Below are 16,171 nucleotides of genomic sequence, written 5' to 3'. Positions count from 1 at the left end.
GATGGCGGGAAACGAGAACAAGTATATCTAGCTAGAATGAAACAAAAAAGCATATGAGAATTATAAGCATCAACTAACTAAGCATTTAATTTCATTTCACCACCCAATGTAGTCATAAATGTGGTTTGTGTCCATGCTAAATAAGAGAGTGGTAAATTGACTGCGGCATTGCCAGATGTAATTGTGAAAAGAAAAATCCACAGTACATTCCACAATTTAAGAAATATACTGCCCAGCAAACTAAATGGAGTTTGACTGATGCGAACTAGTAATTCCAATAGTTCTTTCGGACCTGAAACAAAACACATGCTGAAAATCCCTTTGATGAGTAACAAAATAAGAATTGTTGTTGAAACCCATACCAAAAGCTATATAAAATTTACAATTTCTACAATTAAAAATTACATAGATTTATTTAAAAAATTGTGTTTAAAACACCTAAAGTTGTGGGATAATAAGCGGCTTGATATCTGGGGTTGGATTCTTGTTCTATAAAAATATGAAATGAAAAATATGTTCTTTATAAAAGTTTTCATTTCACATTTTCATACAACAAGAATTGAGGCCCTGTTCCGATCCAGTACTGCAAGAATGTAAATTTTTTACTACGAAACTTGCAAAAATAGTAGATTCTTGCATGTCTAGGTATATTAATGTCAAATTGTATGGAAAAACAAGATTCGAGATTCGAGTGCGGCTCTGGCATCCCTTTTTGATATGGCTCAAAATATGTCTTGCGAAGACTTTAAGCTGATTATACAAAGACCTAAAGATGCAAGTACATAAAACAAAGACATAGAAGTATAAAGATGGGACAAGACAGAGTCAAAATATTGTCACCAGGTTTAAATACCTCTGTTGTTACGATATCATAACAACATACTCATCAATGTTAAAGGAATTTAACAACAAATGCAATTTTCAATTAATTGAAAACGTCAAAGAATGCAATTTTTAGTCCAAATTTTTGGTTTACAGAAAATGTTATTCTTAAAATTGCTCTGTAAATACGATTTTTATGCCAACATGTCACTGTTGTGAGCAGCGCCCCTATATATTTTTCACATTAACTATTTTTCCATTATGCATTTTGTCCAGTCTTTACCATTTGAGGTCTTTGCATAAAAAAATTGAAGTCATGGCTAGGCATATTAATGTCAAATTATAATGGAAAACGACGGCAGGATTTTAGTGCGGCTCGGTAATCCCTTAATGAAATGTCAGAAAATATGCCTAGCCATGACTTCAAGCTTCTTATGTACCTTTACCTCTAAAATGGTAAAACCACCAAAAAGTCGAAAAAAGGCCAATTATGGGGGTCAACCCAAATTATTGCTGACTCTCTTACCTTTCCAAAATGCTACAATTTGTGCTAATACCTTTTCTGAGTCCAGAGATATGGGTCATTCCATCCGAATAACCCGACCACTTGTTCGATAGGTATTTTCATAAGTTTCCAACGTGATCCGGGGTCTTGAACTCGTACATTCGGGTCAAAATTCGGGAAAAAATCGTTCCCCGGGTTCAGGGTAAAAATAATTACCACTGGAAGAAATTTCGAAAAAAATTAAGAGTGTTTACTAAACTAGAGTTAAGCATGACCAGATTCCGGATCGTCTGCTACCAATTGTAGAACGAAACGGACGGAAAGTCTAGGAGGCGACAATGTTCTGACACTGACCTTATAAACGATAATGTAACCAAAAAGCAGATAGCAATCCTACAAATTGTACAAATCAGCCCGTAAGGGCTGAGCCAGGACAGTATCCCTGTAGGCTTCTAGGAAACCCACTGCCTAAAGAGAAAAAGGATATGGTCTTATAGTCTCAGTAATCCAACACCAATTTGCTTGGTAAACACCGACAGGCCCACACTCTCTAGGCAGGAGGCAATAGAGGTAGAAATAGGACTGAGCGGCGTCTTCATTCATAAAAATAGAAGTGCCGCTGAGTTCTAACAACACCAAATATACGGACTTACAGACCACTAAAAAGGCTGCGAGGAAGAAAAGAAAATCTAAACCTGTTACACCCCCGAATTCGGCCATGCAGAGCGCATCAGTTGATTCATCAGCGCAATCCGTTACAACGGAGAAACAACAGGTGGAAAGGGCAGACTCAACTACAACAAAGGCTATAGAGTGTGGACTTAAAGGTATCTTGTCTGCTGAGTTGTTGTTGAAGCAGATTCTTACTTCAAGTTTAAAAACTCGCATATCTTTACCGGCTCCCAGCCAGTGGGTGCGAAGAGGAAGATGCGGTCGACGGCACCACATGGTACCGAATACTTCGTTGACGGCAAAGATGGATAGTGGGAAGTACACTAACACAAAGGCGAAAGCCGTTCCTATTGTTCCTGTTCCTTCACAGAAACCTTACGACCTAAAACCGAATCCATATGTTACAGTTGATCAACGGATGGTACCGGATGACTGACCCCAATGAGCACATTGAAGATCGTCTGATCGAATAGAATTTACAGTCGGATTAGGTCAAACAGATTGGTCGGACGGCAATTTATAAGGAAGCCTTAATAAAAAATAGAAGATTCTCACATTTTTATGCGTCGCGCTTATTAAGATTCAGATTCTTAGACTTTGGATGAAAAGATAAAAACTTTACCCCAGTCGTACTTGGACTTCCGGAACAAAGTCCCCTGTAGAGTGAAACTTGGAGTTAGAACCAGATTAACAACGTATAATGTTATTACAACACCAACACAACAACAACAAACATTTGGTTCAAAACAATTACCAAAACACATTAAATTTGCGGTACCGTCATATGGCGGACATACCAAAACGTAGGCCTATATGATGCGTTTTCCACACCACAATTTCTACGGACTTAAAACATATCTCTTTAAAATTTAACAACCTAATTCTCTTCTTTCGGAAGCTAGAATGATTTCCACAGACGGACGAACATGACTAAATTGACACACAATTGTTGTGGGGTCTAGAATAGTTATTTCAAGGAGTTACAAAAGAAATGATAAACTTAATATACCCTCAATACTATAGTAGAGGTTTAAAAATTAAATACAACTTTCTCTTCTTATATACGTGTTTCAGTTCCAGTTTCCAGAGCCTTTAGTATGTTGTAAGTCACTACTTCTTCTCCGTAAATTCCCCATCTTATGTCAAGACTATAATTCAAGTTAAAAAAATCGAAAATATCATTCTTTTATTGCCATTATAAGCAAACTTTATTTAATAATAGGAAAAATAATTGTAAACTATTTATGTATACTTAAATAAAAATTATACTCTACATATACTTAACAAACATTCATGTATAAGTTATAATGAAATAATTAGTTTGTGTTCTTTAATCAAGAAATTAATGAAGTATTATTAAACAATAACAACAAGGAAATGGGATAATTATTATTAGCAAGGAATGGGATGGGGGGTCAGATCAGGATGATGAGGGGTGTGGGTGGATGCTGGTGATGTTGTTTTGGGGAGGTGGTTAATTACACATTTAAGGATTTCAAAAAATTGCTATTAGTTTAAATTTTGTGGGTGAGGGAAATAATTTTCCAGGTGAATTACTTAAAACTATTTGTATAACAAATAACTTAAATGCGGAAAATTGTAAGCAGAAAAGAAAACTATTCATAAAATACATTCTAACTGTAAATCAATTAAATTTTAATAATGTCCAAATATAGTATTGTTTATGTTATAGTAATAACTAGAATAATAATATTAATAATATACGGAATAATAGGTTGAATTCATTTTGTTAAGGATATGTGATGATTAGATGCTATTTAATTAGGAAAACTAAATTTGTTTGTGGGACAAAAAAGCGTATTATATATGAGGTATAAGATAGTAAAGACAAAATTGTCATACTTCAATGTCTTGGATTTCAATAAGGGTATTTTCTTATGAGGCGGCAGGCTATTTGTTTAAGCTCAAAAAACTGGACGGCTGATCTTTACAAATCAACCTTATACTGTGGATTGGTTGCAGCTCCCGGCATTGATGCTTGGCATTGTGGTCCATTTACATTTTACTTTTCTGATTGGCCACAGCTTCCAGGCGTTCAATAACTTTTGTTAAATCCATTTCCTTATTGATTTTTAGGTACATAGTCTTGCGCACTTCGTGGAAGGCCACCCAAGCCGGAACTTCTTTGGCAATGAGTTTCAAATGTTTTTCAAGTTCTTGTGCCGTTAGACTGGTACGGAAACTGTTTTGTATTTTCTTGACAACAATTTCTTGGGTTAGAACCCCCTTGCGTTCGGTGATAAAAACATTGCGTAAATGGCGTGCCAATTCAGGTAGACGTGAATAGTTAGCTGCCTCTAGATCTTGTGAAGGTCTACGTGTCATGGCATCCAAAGCTTTTGCTGCTTGTTTGGCACGAATTTTTTCCAGTAAAGATTTCGGTACGCCCTTCAATAAACTAGATGTGTCTGGCGCTGCTGGTGTTGTGGGAGTTGCTGCTGTTGTTTTATTAGATTCTGCTTCCTTGTTCTTGTCATTGCTTTCCTTGGGGATTTCTTTATTACTGGCTGGTTCTTTAGATGTCTCTGCCTTGGTGTTGTCAATGTTTTTCTTATTTTCTGCCTGCACCTTATCGGCCTCAATTTTCGCCTCATACCGTTCTAAGGCCCTTTCCATGGGGGTAGCACAATTAAAGAGATTTCTGGCCGTCGAAAGAATATCTTTGGCCGATGAATATTTCTCTACATTGGGTGGTTGTGGCAAATTGCCCAATGGAATTTCGGGACAATTTTCCAAATCAAAATCTGGATGCCAACGTGTTACTTTTTCTCTGGGAATGGAAAGAGGTGGATCCAGTGAGAGCAAGAATTTCTCATGTTCCTCTTTGACTTTTTCCAATAGTAAATGTTGGAATTTCTGCAATCTTTCGGTCATAACATGGGGATTCATGGAGTTACTCTGGGCCGAGCTTAGCACATCGTCTTCATCAATTTTGTTCATTTTCATTTTTTCTGGTAGATTTTCTACATTTGGTGCAATGACCAATTGGAAGTAGTCAGCCTTCGAGGCTGAGCCATAATTACGCATTTTCATTTGTGAAAATATGAAAGCATCTGGATAGAGATGCTTGATTTGGGCCAAATGACGTTCATAGAAGTTTTTGCGCAACATCCTTTGTACGGCCGGTTTCAATTTCTTAAAGGTTATGCATTCACGACGATTATGGAACATTGCACACACCGAATCGAGGCCCTTGAATATTTCAATAAGATGACGATATTTATAGGGTAAAGGTAATTGGCCAGCTTTACTTGTTTCAGCCAAAGACATGAAACGTTGATAGGCTGGCGGAACTATCATCTTGGAGGGTGAACCATGTTTGGCCGGGCTGAAGAGTACACGCTTCGAAACATCGGTGTGACGTGGTGACATAAGTTCATTTTTATCCGGTGTTGGAGGTGGAAGTTTTGTGGGTGTTTTAAAGGTTTTTGAGGGACTGCAAAAAATTGGAAGAAAGCGAGAATTGGATGAGTATTTAATCAATTTTGTAGAATAATTATAGATATTATAACTTTGAAGAGAAGGTAAATGAGTTTCGGTAATTGAATCTTAATTAAAAATTACAGGGACTATTCTATTTTCATTAATACTTGGAAAATGTCCATGCCCCCTGAAATTTTGGAGAAAATTCTCATCATAGCTTCGTAAACATCCATTCAACTTGCATATACCAAATACTATCCCAATAGTAATTTTACTACCTCTATCTTCCGCAAATATTGGCAAATAGTTCAAGTTTAACGAGACATATTTAAAACTACCTTGACCTATCCTATTTAAAAAATTCCCGCCCTATATAAATTCTAGCAAACATTACCACGTTTATTTATTGACGTTACAATAAAACCCAAGCTGTTGACATTCACCCATAGAGTAGTAAGAATAATATTAATAAATCAACGTTTCATAGTTGTAGTTGGCCTACAAATAAACAAAAAACAAAACCAAATAGAGTTGGAGCAAAAACTTGTGGCTTCAACTAAAGCTTGACAACTTCGTTTTTAGCATTATCAACAACAATTGAGGTCATAATTTTCTTTTGGAATAGGTATGCCAAAAAATGCTTAGATTGCATTAAAAACACGCCAAGAGCAACTAAGATTTACATTTAATTCTTCATCACCGACAGAATTGAAGAAATTGTAAAAAAATACGTTAATTTTTAACCAAATAAATACAGCACCCCCTATTACAAAAATGCTAAGCTAAGTATACATTTGTTATGTGAAAATTACAAAAGGATCAAGGAATGAAGGAAGCAACTAATGAACTCAAAAGGGGGTTGTTTGGCTGGTTGATCGACCCTATAAAGCGGCAATTAATGTAAAGGAATGCATCCGTTGAATGCAAAGTTATTTAATACCATATGTCTGTTATCTATGGAAAAATGTCATTTAATGTGTTCCTTTTCATTTGCCACTGTTGACCACCATATGTTTTTCAAATTTATTTGCATTTTCCTATGACATTTTCAATTTTTCATATGGTTCCCGGATATCTTTGTTGTGATCCGTTGCAATTGTATGTATGTTATTAAAAATGTACGTTACAAGATCCTTTTCATATGGGTGGTGGGGTAATGATTGTTATATTTTTCTCAAGGGTTTATTTACCAGCACATGCACAAATTTTATATTTAATTTTGGTTCTTGTGTTTTGTTGTTGTTTCCTTTTCTTAAACGAAACCTCATAACTATCATGTACACATTATGTTTGTGTCGTGGATGTGTACTTATTATTCTTCTTCAAAAAAAGAGGGTTGTTTTTGTACGTTACAAAAGTAGCTGGGCATACAGACATTATTCCTAAAGATCGTCGCCGTCTGGTTTGGGAAGAAAGAAAGATAGGAAAAAAGAAATGTGTGTTTTGTGCATGAGAAGGCAATACATTCTTTTCATTCACAGCCAACAACATTTTCTTTATTCTCCATTTGGTTCAGGTAGTCAGCCAGCCGGTTTGGTATCAAAATTCTAAGTAGAGTTGTTGTTTGTTTTCATTTTTTCATATGCCATTGTGAAAAATAGAAAAAGGATACGTGCTGAAGCTGGAGGTTTAGAAATCGCTTAGTCCATAAATAAGATATGAGAAAATGCCTATGGTAGAACCAGAAAATGTAACGGAAAATGTCTTATCCATTAAAGGGAAATTGCAGGAAAGCGACAAAAAGGTCAGGGGTGGCAGTTTCCTTACAGACATGTAGAAAGGAAAGTAAATAAACATAATTCTTTGATCAAGGATGGCATTAGTAAGACATTGTAAACATCTGAAAAGTACGTTACTTTTGAAGATATAAATTTATGTTTTCAATTAAAGCAGAACTTTGCCTTGTCGATATGGGTATAACTCAGCATTATTTTTTAATATGATTTTAATTTGTATAATGGACTTCTTCAGCCAGGAGAAAATATAATGCTTCTTTAGTAATTACAGCTCTTAATTAGTGGCTTTTTATTGAAAATCCTGATCAAAGTAGTCTGTAACTTTCCCCCATTTTTCAATCCATTTTATAGCAAAGCAAACATGGAACAAAGAATAGGACCATAACATTTCTTTATATTGACTTTATAGCTCCACGGCTTCAACTGCTTAGAAAAATAAAATATTGAAAAAGTAAATTAAAAACTCCTGAACAAAGAACTGACATTCCGGTTACTTATCTATAATTTTCCTCAGGTTTTTGGGTTTAGTGGTATTTTTCATTTTATATATTTGTTTTACCCTACACCACACAATTTTGCTTTTAGTATTATGTAGTATACACATACATTTTTATATTGTCCACTCGCAGACTGTGTGTATGTGTGCGTGATAAAGCAAAATATTGGAAGGCAGTATGTGTGTGTGTGCCTGTCTTCTATATTATCTGTGGTCTACCAACAATGAGAATATAATTTTGTTGTTAATTTATATTAGGCGGGAAAATGTGGTAACTAAAATACCATTAAAAATGTGGAATCGTCTGTTACTGTGGAGAAACATATCATCCCATTTATCTTCTCTTCATTAACAAAAGAAAGAAATAAATTACAACAAAATGTGTTCTTTGCTTACCTTGTCAAAACTTCCAATTCAATTTTATCGAATTCTTTCAATTGTAGCACTGGAGTTTTCTTTGAGGGTGATTGCATATTTTCCTTAAGCTTACGATTGCGTTCCTCCTGTTCCTTGCGAGTCTTCTCCAGCACCTGTATACGTGCCAGGGAAGCTTTAAGTTCTTGCAGCTTAGCACTGCGCGATACTTTGGTCTTAACTTCTTCAAAGGTAAGCTCTTTCTTGACCATTGATTTAAGTTCACCTTGTTTGAGTGGGGTATTGGAGCCTTTGATAATCTGCTTGGTAGGTGTCTTGAAGCCACGTTCCACATTTTTGGCATTGTTTTGTGAATTGAAAGCATTGATAATTGTACCCGAAGGTGTGGATTCATTAACCTTTTGTCGGCTTTTTGGTGTGGGAACTTCCACTGGTTTCTTACGTGGCGACAGTGTGCCTTTTTTAATAAATTGTACTAGTTTTTGTTGCTTAATGTTTTCCTCGATTTTGGACATTTTCTTGGGCGACACCCCACTGTCCGGCACCTGGCTGGGATCTTGTACACCAATGCGCTTGACAGTGCGTCCGGAACGGGTACGCATACCCATTTTCTTAAGAGCTGCAATTTCATCATGTTGGTCCTGTTGAGCCTGCTGAGCCTGCTGAACAACATTTTGTTGGGTATTCTGTTGTGTAGTTGTTGTGTTGGCATTTGAGTCTTGTGTAGTTGGTTCTGAGGTTTCCAGAAGACGCTATTAAGAAAATAAATATATTTAAAAAAATATTAAAATCAACTCTTATTCTTTTTTCCTAAATATTTCTCAAGTTTTTTTTTCGTAATTTATAACAAAACAAGAATTTTAATGATATCATAAAGCGTCTCTGCAACCACGCTGCCTCTAAGCAGGGGATGATTAGCTGCTACTACCAGCATGTGTATTTGTTGTTCATAGTTGAAACGACGCATTTATGTTAAAATTAATTCAATTCCTTTTAAAGGATATTTTTTGGATAAAATTAAGCAAAAACTTACTCTAGTTTTAATAGTTGTTATATCCTCTGCAACAGCACGTTTTCTGGTATTAAAAAACGCTGCAATTGATGGTTGAGCCATTTTCCTTATTAGCTTCTTTAAATTTGTTAACAAAAAGATTAAGTTATTTAAAATATTTTCTTATTGCTTTCTTTTTGTTTATATGCACTTTGTTTTCCTTCTTTATTGAAGGATTATTCTCTTGTGTTGTATTTTATTTATTTCTATTAACACTTTTCTTTATTTCATTCCAGGGTTAAGTATATTTTCTTTACCACCACACACAGTAGGTCTTTAGTCTTTGTTGGATAAATTGGTTATGATGGTTGGTCTGACTACAGCACACGTCGTCTGGTTATCCCGCTCAAATTTCTACTGACAAGAGTTTTTCCCTCCAAAAGTTCAGTCAACGACGAACGCATGACGTTGACGTTTGGGTTGACGTATAAAATTCCTCAGCCGACGTCGTTGCAAACGCGCCAAAAATTCTGTCTTATCTTTGTTTATATTTTTTCGTGCGGAGTATGTGTGTTTGTATGTACGTGAAAGTAACAGCTGATGATCAGCACACAACTACCAATAAACCTCTAACGAAAGGGGGTCAACCTATTCCAAACAACAAAGTGGCATCTCGAGCCCAACGACATCAATCAGCTGTTTGCTATGCGAACAATGGATGATGGCGTAGTATCTTTGTAGTTTTATTTTATGTAGTTTTTCACACTTTTAACCTATAATTTTTATGTTTTAATGTATCACAAACAATCATTTACAAAAATACTGTACAAAATAAGACTAGAAATTGCTTAAACACACACTTTTTCCACGCACGAAATGACACACGAAATCTTCACCAAATACCGTTGCTACGAAATACATTGACAGATTGCCAAGAAAAATGGCTTTCGTTAAGGGTGCTTTAAACTACCGGATTTTGTGTCAATAAATGCGATATCATTTAATATAGCATAGATGGATTTTCAAAAAAAAAAAAACATGATCTATAAATTTATGTTTGTGGCAGAACTACAAGAATATAAAAGTTTTTACTACGATAGCCGATTTTCCATTTATGATATCGAAAAATCTTGCAAAAGTACTGTATTCTTGCAGGTTCTGGAACCATAGTAGAAGAATATAGGTAGACGCGTCGACACAGCTGCTGGTACAATGAACTGTCAAACAAATTTTGAAGTTGAAAATTTTGAATGAAAAATTATTTAAATTTGTTAAAATTGTTGAAAAACGCGAATTATAATAGCCTCCGAGTGACGTAGTATAAGAAAACATATAAAAATCTACTTATATTTGACATATCAATGCTCCAAAGCGTTGATGCATCTACATGTATTCTTCTGCCATGTTCTGGAACAGACCAAGTGCGTTATGATACAGAATTGCAATAATTTGGTTATTCGCTCTGACTTTTTACGCATGTAGTTGTTGTTAAAATGCTACCCTTAACACATTTATAGATTTTTCCGAACGAAATCCATACACAACCATATACCAGTATACAATAGTCTAGGTATAATTTAGATCTAGTATCGGGTATTACTTGGATCTTAGATAATAAGTATACACTTTTCCACAGCTTTAGTGATATTTGAATTCTGTAAGACTAAGTTGAAGATCTAAAAGCAGATATTTGATATATCAAAGACCTCTGGACCTAGGAAGGGACTTATAAGATCGGAAAGATATCTGACAGCGTATCTTTTAATTTATCGTTTATTTCAACTGTCTCATTGGTTCATAGATCAGCCTCCACTCATGACCCATTCCGTTACCTCTTTCTATATCCTGAAAAGCATCAATGTCCTAAAAGGATTTTTGCACTGGTGGATGGATTTCGATTTAATGGCACATAAAATAAGTGCTTTGTGGACCTCCTGACTGTCCACAAATATTTTTTGCCATTGTACTCTTATTACGTTTATGTGCTCTTATTGCACGAATCTTGGCCTTGAAATGCTGCAATTGTAAGTAAAGGCCTGTTTACGTTAGAGTTTTTTTCGGGTTAACCTTCTGAAATGACAATTTAATTCCTTTACAGCGTTATCATACCTATGATAGAAGAATACAGGTAGTCGCTTCGACACAGCTGCTGGGACAATAAACTGTCAAACCGATTTTGGAATTGAAAATGTTGAATGAAAAATTATTAAATTTGTAAAAATTATTGAGAAATGCATATTGTAACAACCTCCTATTTGCATCGTATAAGAAAATATATAAAAATGTACTTATTTTTGACAAAACAATTTTAAAATTTTGACATATCAATGTTCGCAAGCGTTGATGCATCTACCTATATTCTTCTACCATGGTTAACTCATATAAAATGTTGCATCTAAACGTGCTATAAAACATTTACATGTGAAAACCGTTAAATTATTAAGGAAGTACCATTTATAAAATTGCATGAAATTCTTTGTTACATGACTAACACAGATCGAAAGACAAGACAAGCTTACAAAATTAAATGTTTAATGTCATAATTCTGATTGGCATCTTGGTACAAAAAATAGACAAATGTCAAAATGAAAGTATACAAATTTTAGCATTTAATTTGATGTTTAAGATTTGCTGAAAACAAGATGTAATAAATCCAAATATACCAATTATAAGGCTAGGAATAATCTCTAATCACGCGAGCGCCATGCTAAATACATATGCGGCAAATACATCCTGATGGATCGAATGTCATGATGTAAACGTAGTCTAATGGCTTAATAGTTATTTTTTTACTATGCATAAATCTTCCACCAGATTTAATAATTCCAGTACAAATCTTGCACCGTTAACATATACTTTGCGATGATTACAGTCAGCTGATAATTGTTTACGTATACATAAAAATAAACAAAAAATTCTAGAATTAAGATATTTAATTATCTCAGCAGCATTACATTGACACCCAAATTATGAGTATTACGAAGATTCGTTATTTTTTGATAAGTTCGGTGTAAATTAGGTTTAAATCCTGCTATCATGAAAAACTTATCGAAAATGATCGAAGAAAGTTGCAAGACTAGTAGATTATTGCAGATACTGGAACAGCTTGTGAACATTGATATGTCAAAATTTTTAAAATGTTTTATGAAAAATAAGTGGATTTTTAAATGTTTTTTACGCGACGCAAATCAGAGGCTGTTATAATATGAATTTTCAACAATTTTTACAAATTTAAATAATTTTTCATTCAACATTTTCAATTCCAAAATCGGTTTGGCAGTTCATTGTCCCAGCAGATGTGTCGATGCGACTGCCTGTATTCTTCTACCATTGTTCTGTCATATTTATTATAACATAAAAATAAGTAAAGAACTTAGGCTGGAAATACATAAAGCGCATATTTGGCTGGCTTAAGTCATCGGCTGGCTTCTTCGTAAATGAACAAAGGAGTTTTAGGTTGACCTAGTTCGATTTTGGCCCTAGGCTCCTTTGTTCATTTCCGAAGAAGCCAGCCGATGACTTAAGCCAGCCAAATAAGCGCTTTATGTATTCGGTGCTTTAGGCTGGAAATACATAAAGCGCATATTTGGCTGGCTTAAGTCATCGGCTGGCTTCTTCGTAAATGAACAAAGGAGTTTTAGGTTGACCTAGTTCGATTTTGGCCCTAGGCTCCTTTGTTCATTTCCGAAGAAGCCAGCCGATGACTTAAGCCAGCCAAATAAGCGCTTTATGTATTCCCAGCTTTAGAAGTCTCAAAGTAGGTTTACACTTACTAAATCGAGTGGATTTCAGTTGTCAATTTTGATTGCGAATACGTCAAATGAAATCGACTCTCAAATCCAGTGGATTTCATTTAACGTATGCGGCGTTTTAAGTAAGTTAAATTGACAGATCTACTAATTTTACATTAAATAAATTACGTACCTTTGTAAACCGTGTAACCCAGAAATCTTAAAGAAGGAATTCGTGTCGAATAGGTATTTTCATTTTTTACCTGACACTAAACCCAACTCCATTTTCCAGAACAACTCCACCTGATCTTTTACAAACCAATAGCACATTTATGCCATAAGTATCAGTATTTTACTTAAATTTTGAATCTAGTGATATTTTTAAAAGTAAACTCGATCAAATCGAAAGAAAAATAATTCTATTTTCTACATTTCTCACTTTATTTATTCCGTACAGAACATTTTCTCTACAAAAATTTAGGTTGATGTTTGATACATTCCGAATCAAGCATCTTGTTGTTCTTGTTGCAATCGGCCAAAATGAAAGAAAAAATAATAAAAAAAAAAACAATTTTACATTTCCCACTTTATTTATTCTATAAAGAATTTTTTTTTACAAAAATTTAGGTTGATGTTTGATATTTTCCAAATCAAGCATATTGTTGTTTCTTGTTGCTGGCGTTGTTTCATTTCTGGCTAATGGTGATTGTGGCAAACGATTGCCACCAATTTGTTGCTGATAGGGTGAACATGCCTTGGGCGTCATATACACCGGGTTCTGTCTCTGCTGAACAGGTGATCTTACTGCGGGGCTATATGTTTGCTGATTCATAACTGGAGAGTTATTTTCGCGGGCAATTTGATTTTCACCATCCTCAATATTATCTTCGGGTAGTAAACGATATTTTTTGAGATATTTATACGAAGCATTTGATATATCTGAAGGACTACGTTCAAAGTTGTCTATATTACGTAGTGGGGTCGAGGGTGCAGGAGCATCTGGAAGAGGTTTCGGTGTAGGACAATTCATATTTAGTTCTTTCAGGAGTTCAACAAGCTTTTCATTTGGCAAGTATTTCAAAGCCAATTCATTCATCATTAAACTTTTGTCCGTGGTTGGTTTTGGTAATATTGCAGCCAATTGTTGGTTGTTATTCCACTCCACATAATTTGTTACAGGTTGTGTATTAGGAGTTGCTATCGCAGGAGTTACCTCTGGCTGCTGATATTCTTGCAGACGATTGGATTGGGGTGAATTTGGCCGATAGGTAGTCGATTGGGCCACCGGCTTGCCTTTTGGCGTTTGTAGAATATTTGGACTCTGTTTGAGTTGTTGTACAATTCTATTAGTTGCTACTGGTGGCAATGGTGTATGGCCATTGGTGATCGGTGAACCTTCTTTTATTTCAGTATTCACTTGTATTGCAACATCTTTACGTTCCGTATTTGGAGTTTTGTTAGCTTGTGACCTTATAAAGGTTTCCATCAGTTGAATGAGGCAATGTTGTTCATGCCTAAGTTCTTGTACAATTTGTTTTAAGTCTTCAACATCTTGTTTAGTAGCCACGTTGCTTGGCACCCCTTGTTGGAGGGGAGGGGAGGAGGAAAGTCCATCTGTTTGTGTACCCGCACAAATTGTTAATACATCTCTGGAACTACTGTAGGCCTGCGGAACTTGTGGCATATCCAATGATTTCCTATAAACAGGCTGTTGCTGAGTTGTGGTTTGATATATTCCACAGCTTTCAGTGCTCTTCCGATATGATGTAGGATTTGTTCCAGCCATACCACTACCAACAATAAACATGTTTGGATTTTCATTTGTGGTAGATGTTGAGGGGAACGGAATGGCCGAATTGACAATGTATCCATTGGTAGATGTGGGAGGAATTGTTGGATTTGCTATAGACCTCAATGGATAAACGGAGTTTATAGGGCCATTCAATCCTCCCTGGATTAGGTTATTGTTTACAGTGCCACCATGATTAGATGTTGTTTCTTGGCCGACAGACACAGGAGGTGGAAATGTTACCCTTGGCAACATTTGCTTCTTCCATGCGGCGTACGATGTGGTTTGCTGCGTCTGTTGCATGATTGGTGCCTGGGCTTGCATATTGTTCGTTTGTTGTCCAAATAGTATTGAAACCTCCGGTACTTGTGGTCGTACCAAAGGCTCATTGGCGCCCATTGTTGAACCACTGGGTTTTGGTGCCATTCGTGGCAACATATCCTCCGTTTCGGGTTGGAACATGTTTGATTGTTTGCTATCTTCTAATTGCACTTTACGTAAGTTCTTTTAGATATTTGTAGGCTTATTTTTTCGAGGAGTATTGTAGATAAAAGCGAAAAATGCAATATTTAAAAATAATTTTAATTGCTGTGGTGAATTTGTTTGGCATTTCACCAGTTTGTTTTGCTTTGTTGTTGTCGTTATTGTGAAGTTAGCCAAATGTGTACGTGATAATGCAACACATCCCACATCAAGTGATTACGCAACACATCCCATTCGTTGGTACTTTTTGTAAGGTAAGCAAATGGGAGAATTTTTTTTATTCGCTATGAACGAACTACTCTGCCCAAAGCCTATATACAGGGTGAGATGAAAAAACTGCAACTAACTTCAGACTGCTGTCATTTCTGAGCCACTCGTCCGGCAGCTGTTAAAATTATTCCAATGACTGCTCATTATATTGTGTACAAGCGTACAAAAGTATTTTGAAGAGAATTTTCCAGAAAAAAATTATTTATGACGTCAAGCGTGATAGTGTGAATTGTTGTTATTTTGGTACTCCTTCAGTTCGCCGCCAGAACTTAAGCGCCGGCCATGGTGATGGTGTGGGCCGCCATAACAGCCGATGATCGCTCTCCGCTTGTAGAATAAATGCCGAATATTATCGCGAAAATAGTCTGGAGGGTGCAAGCCTTGGGCAAGCAAACATTTTGGCCCCAGACTTTGGGCATTGCAACAGGACTCAGCACCATCGCACTCAGCACGCGCCACCCATGAATGGCAACAAAATGAGGTTCCTCGCTTCATTGCCTGCTCACAATAGCCACAAAAATCTCCGGATACCAATGCGTTGGATTATTGTTTCTGGAGTATTTTGGAAAGCAAGGTTGGTACTAAAAAATACCAAAGTTTCGATCACCTCAAGTAAGCGCTACCCCGGAAATGGGCCAAAATACCACGGAGCAACATTCGGGCAGCGAGTGAGGGTTTCATTGGCCTATAGAGGGCCATAATTCATGCCAAAGGTGACCAATTCGAACAAAACTAAAGTTATTCTAAAATGTAATGCTATTTCCGACATATTTCGCTTTCATCCAGTAAAATTTGAAAAAAAGTAATAATTATGGCGTTTGACTTTGTTGCAGTTTTTTATCTCACCCTGTAATATG

General features: G+C 35.8%; 2 protein-coding genes across 2 annotated transcripts; both read right to left on the bottom strand.

The window, feature by feature from the left end:
- Nucleotides 1–3,180: 3,180 nt before the first annotated feature.
- LOC101896138 (DNA replication factor Cdt1) lies at nucleotides 3,181–9,957 on the bottom strand. Its single transcript, XM_005190491.4, has 3 exons — nucleotides 9,084–9,957; nucleotides 8,072–8,802; nucleotides 3,181–5,456 (listed from the first exon to the last, which is right to left on the bottom strand). The coding sequence occupies exons 1-3, from the start codon at nucleotides 9,162–9,164 to the stop codon at nucleotides 4,016–4,018; spliced, it is 2,253 nt and encodes a 750-aa protein (XP_005190548.1). The 5' UTR covers nucleotides 9,165–9,957; the 3' UTR covers nucleotides 3,181–4,015.
- Nucleotides 9,958–13,357: 3,400 nt separating this feature from the next.
- On the bottom strand, nucleotides 13,358–15,185 carry LOC101896606 (uncharacterized). Its single transcript, XM_011297081.3, has one exon. It carries the CDS (start codon nucleotides 15,021–15,023, stop codon nucleotides 13,386–13,388), a length of 1,638 nt encoding a protein of 545 aa, XP_011295383.2. The 5' UTR covers nucleotides 15,024–15,185; the 3' UTR covers nucleotides 13,358–13,385.
- Between the last annotated feature and the right edge of the window lie 986 nt (nucleotides 15,186–16,171).

Source organism: Musca domestica, unplaced genomic scaffold, assembly GCF_030504385.1.
Source record: "Musca domestica strain aabys unplaced genomic scaffold, Musca_domestica.polishedcontigs.V.1.1 46, whole genome shotgun sequence".
Lineage (NCBI taxonomy): Eukaryota > Metazoa > Arthropoda > Insecta > Diptera > Muscidae > Musca > Musca domestica.
This window is presented reverse-complemented; position numbering and strand designations above follow the sequence as displayed.

Bases quoted from the DNA above. Each gene is read 5' to 3' on its own strand.
- LOC101896138 (XM_005190491.4), bottom strand. From the start codon at position 9,164: ATGGCTCAACCATCAATTGCAGCGTTTTTTAATACCAGAAAACGTGCT. The intron at 8,803-9,083 runs GTAAGTTTTTGC...TTTTCTTAATAG, and splicing joins TAACAACTATTAAAACTAGA to CGTCTTCTGGAAACCTCAGA. The intron at 5,457-8,071 runs GTAAGCAAAGAA...AATTTTTTGCAG, and splicing joins GAATTGGAAGTTTTGACAAG to TCCCTCAAAAACCTTTAAAA.
- LOC101896606 (XM_011297081.3), bottom strand. From the start codon at position 15,023: ATGTTCCAACCCGAAACGGAGGATATGTTGCCACGAATGGCACCAAAA.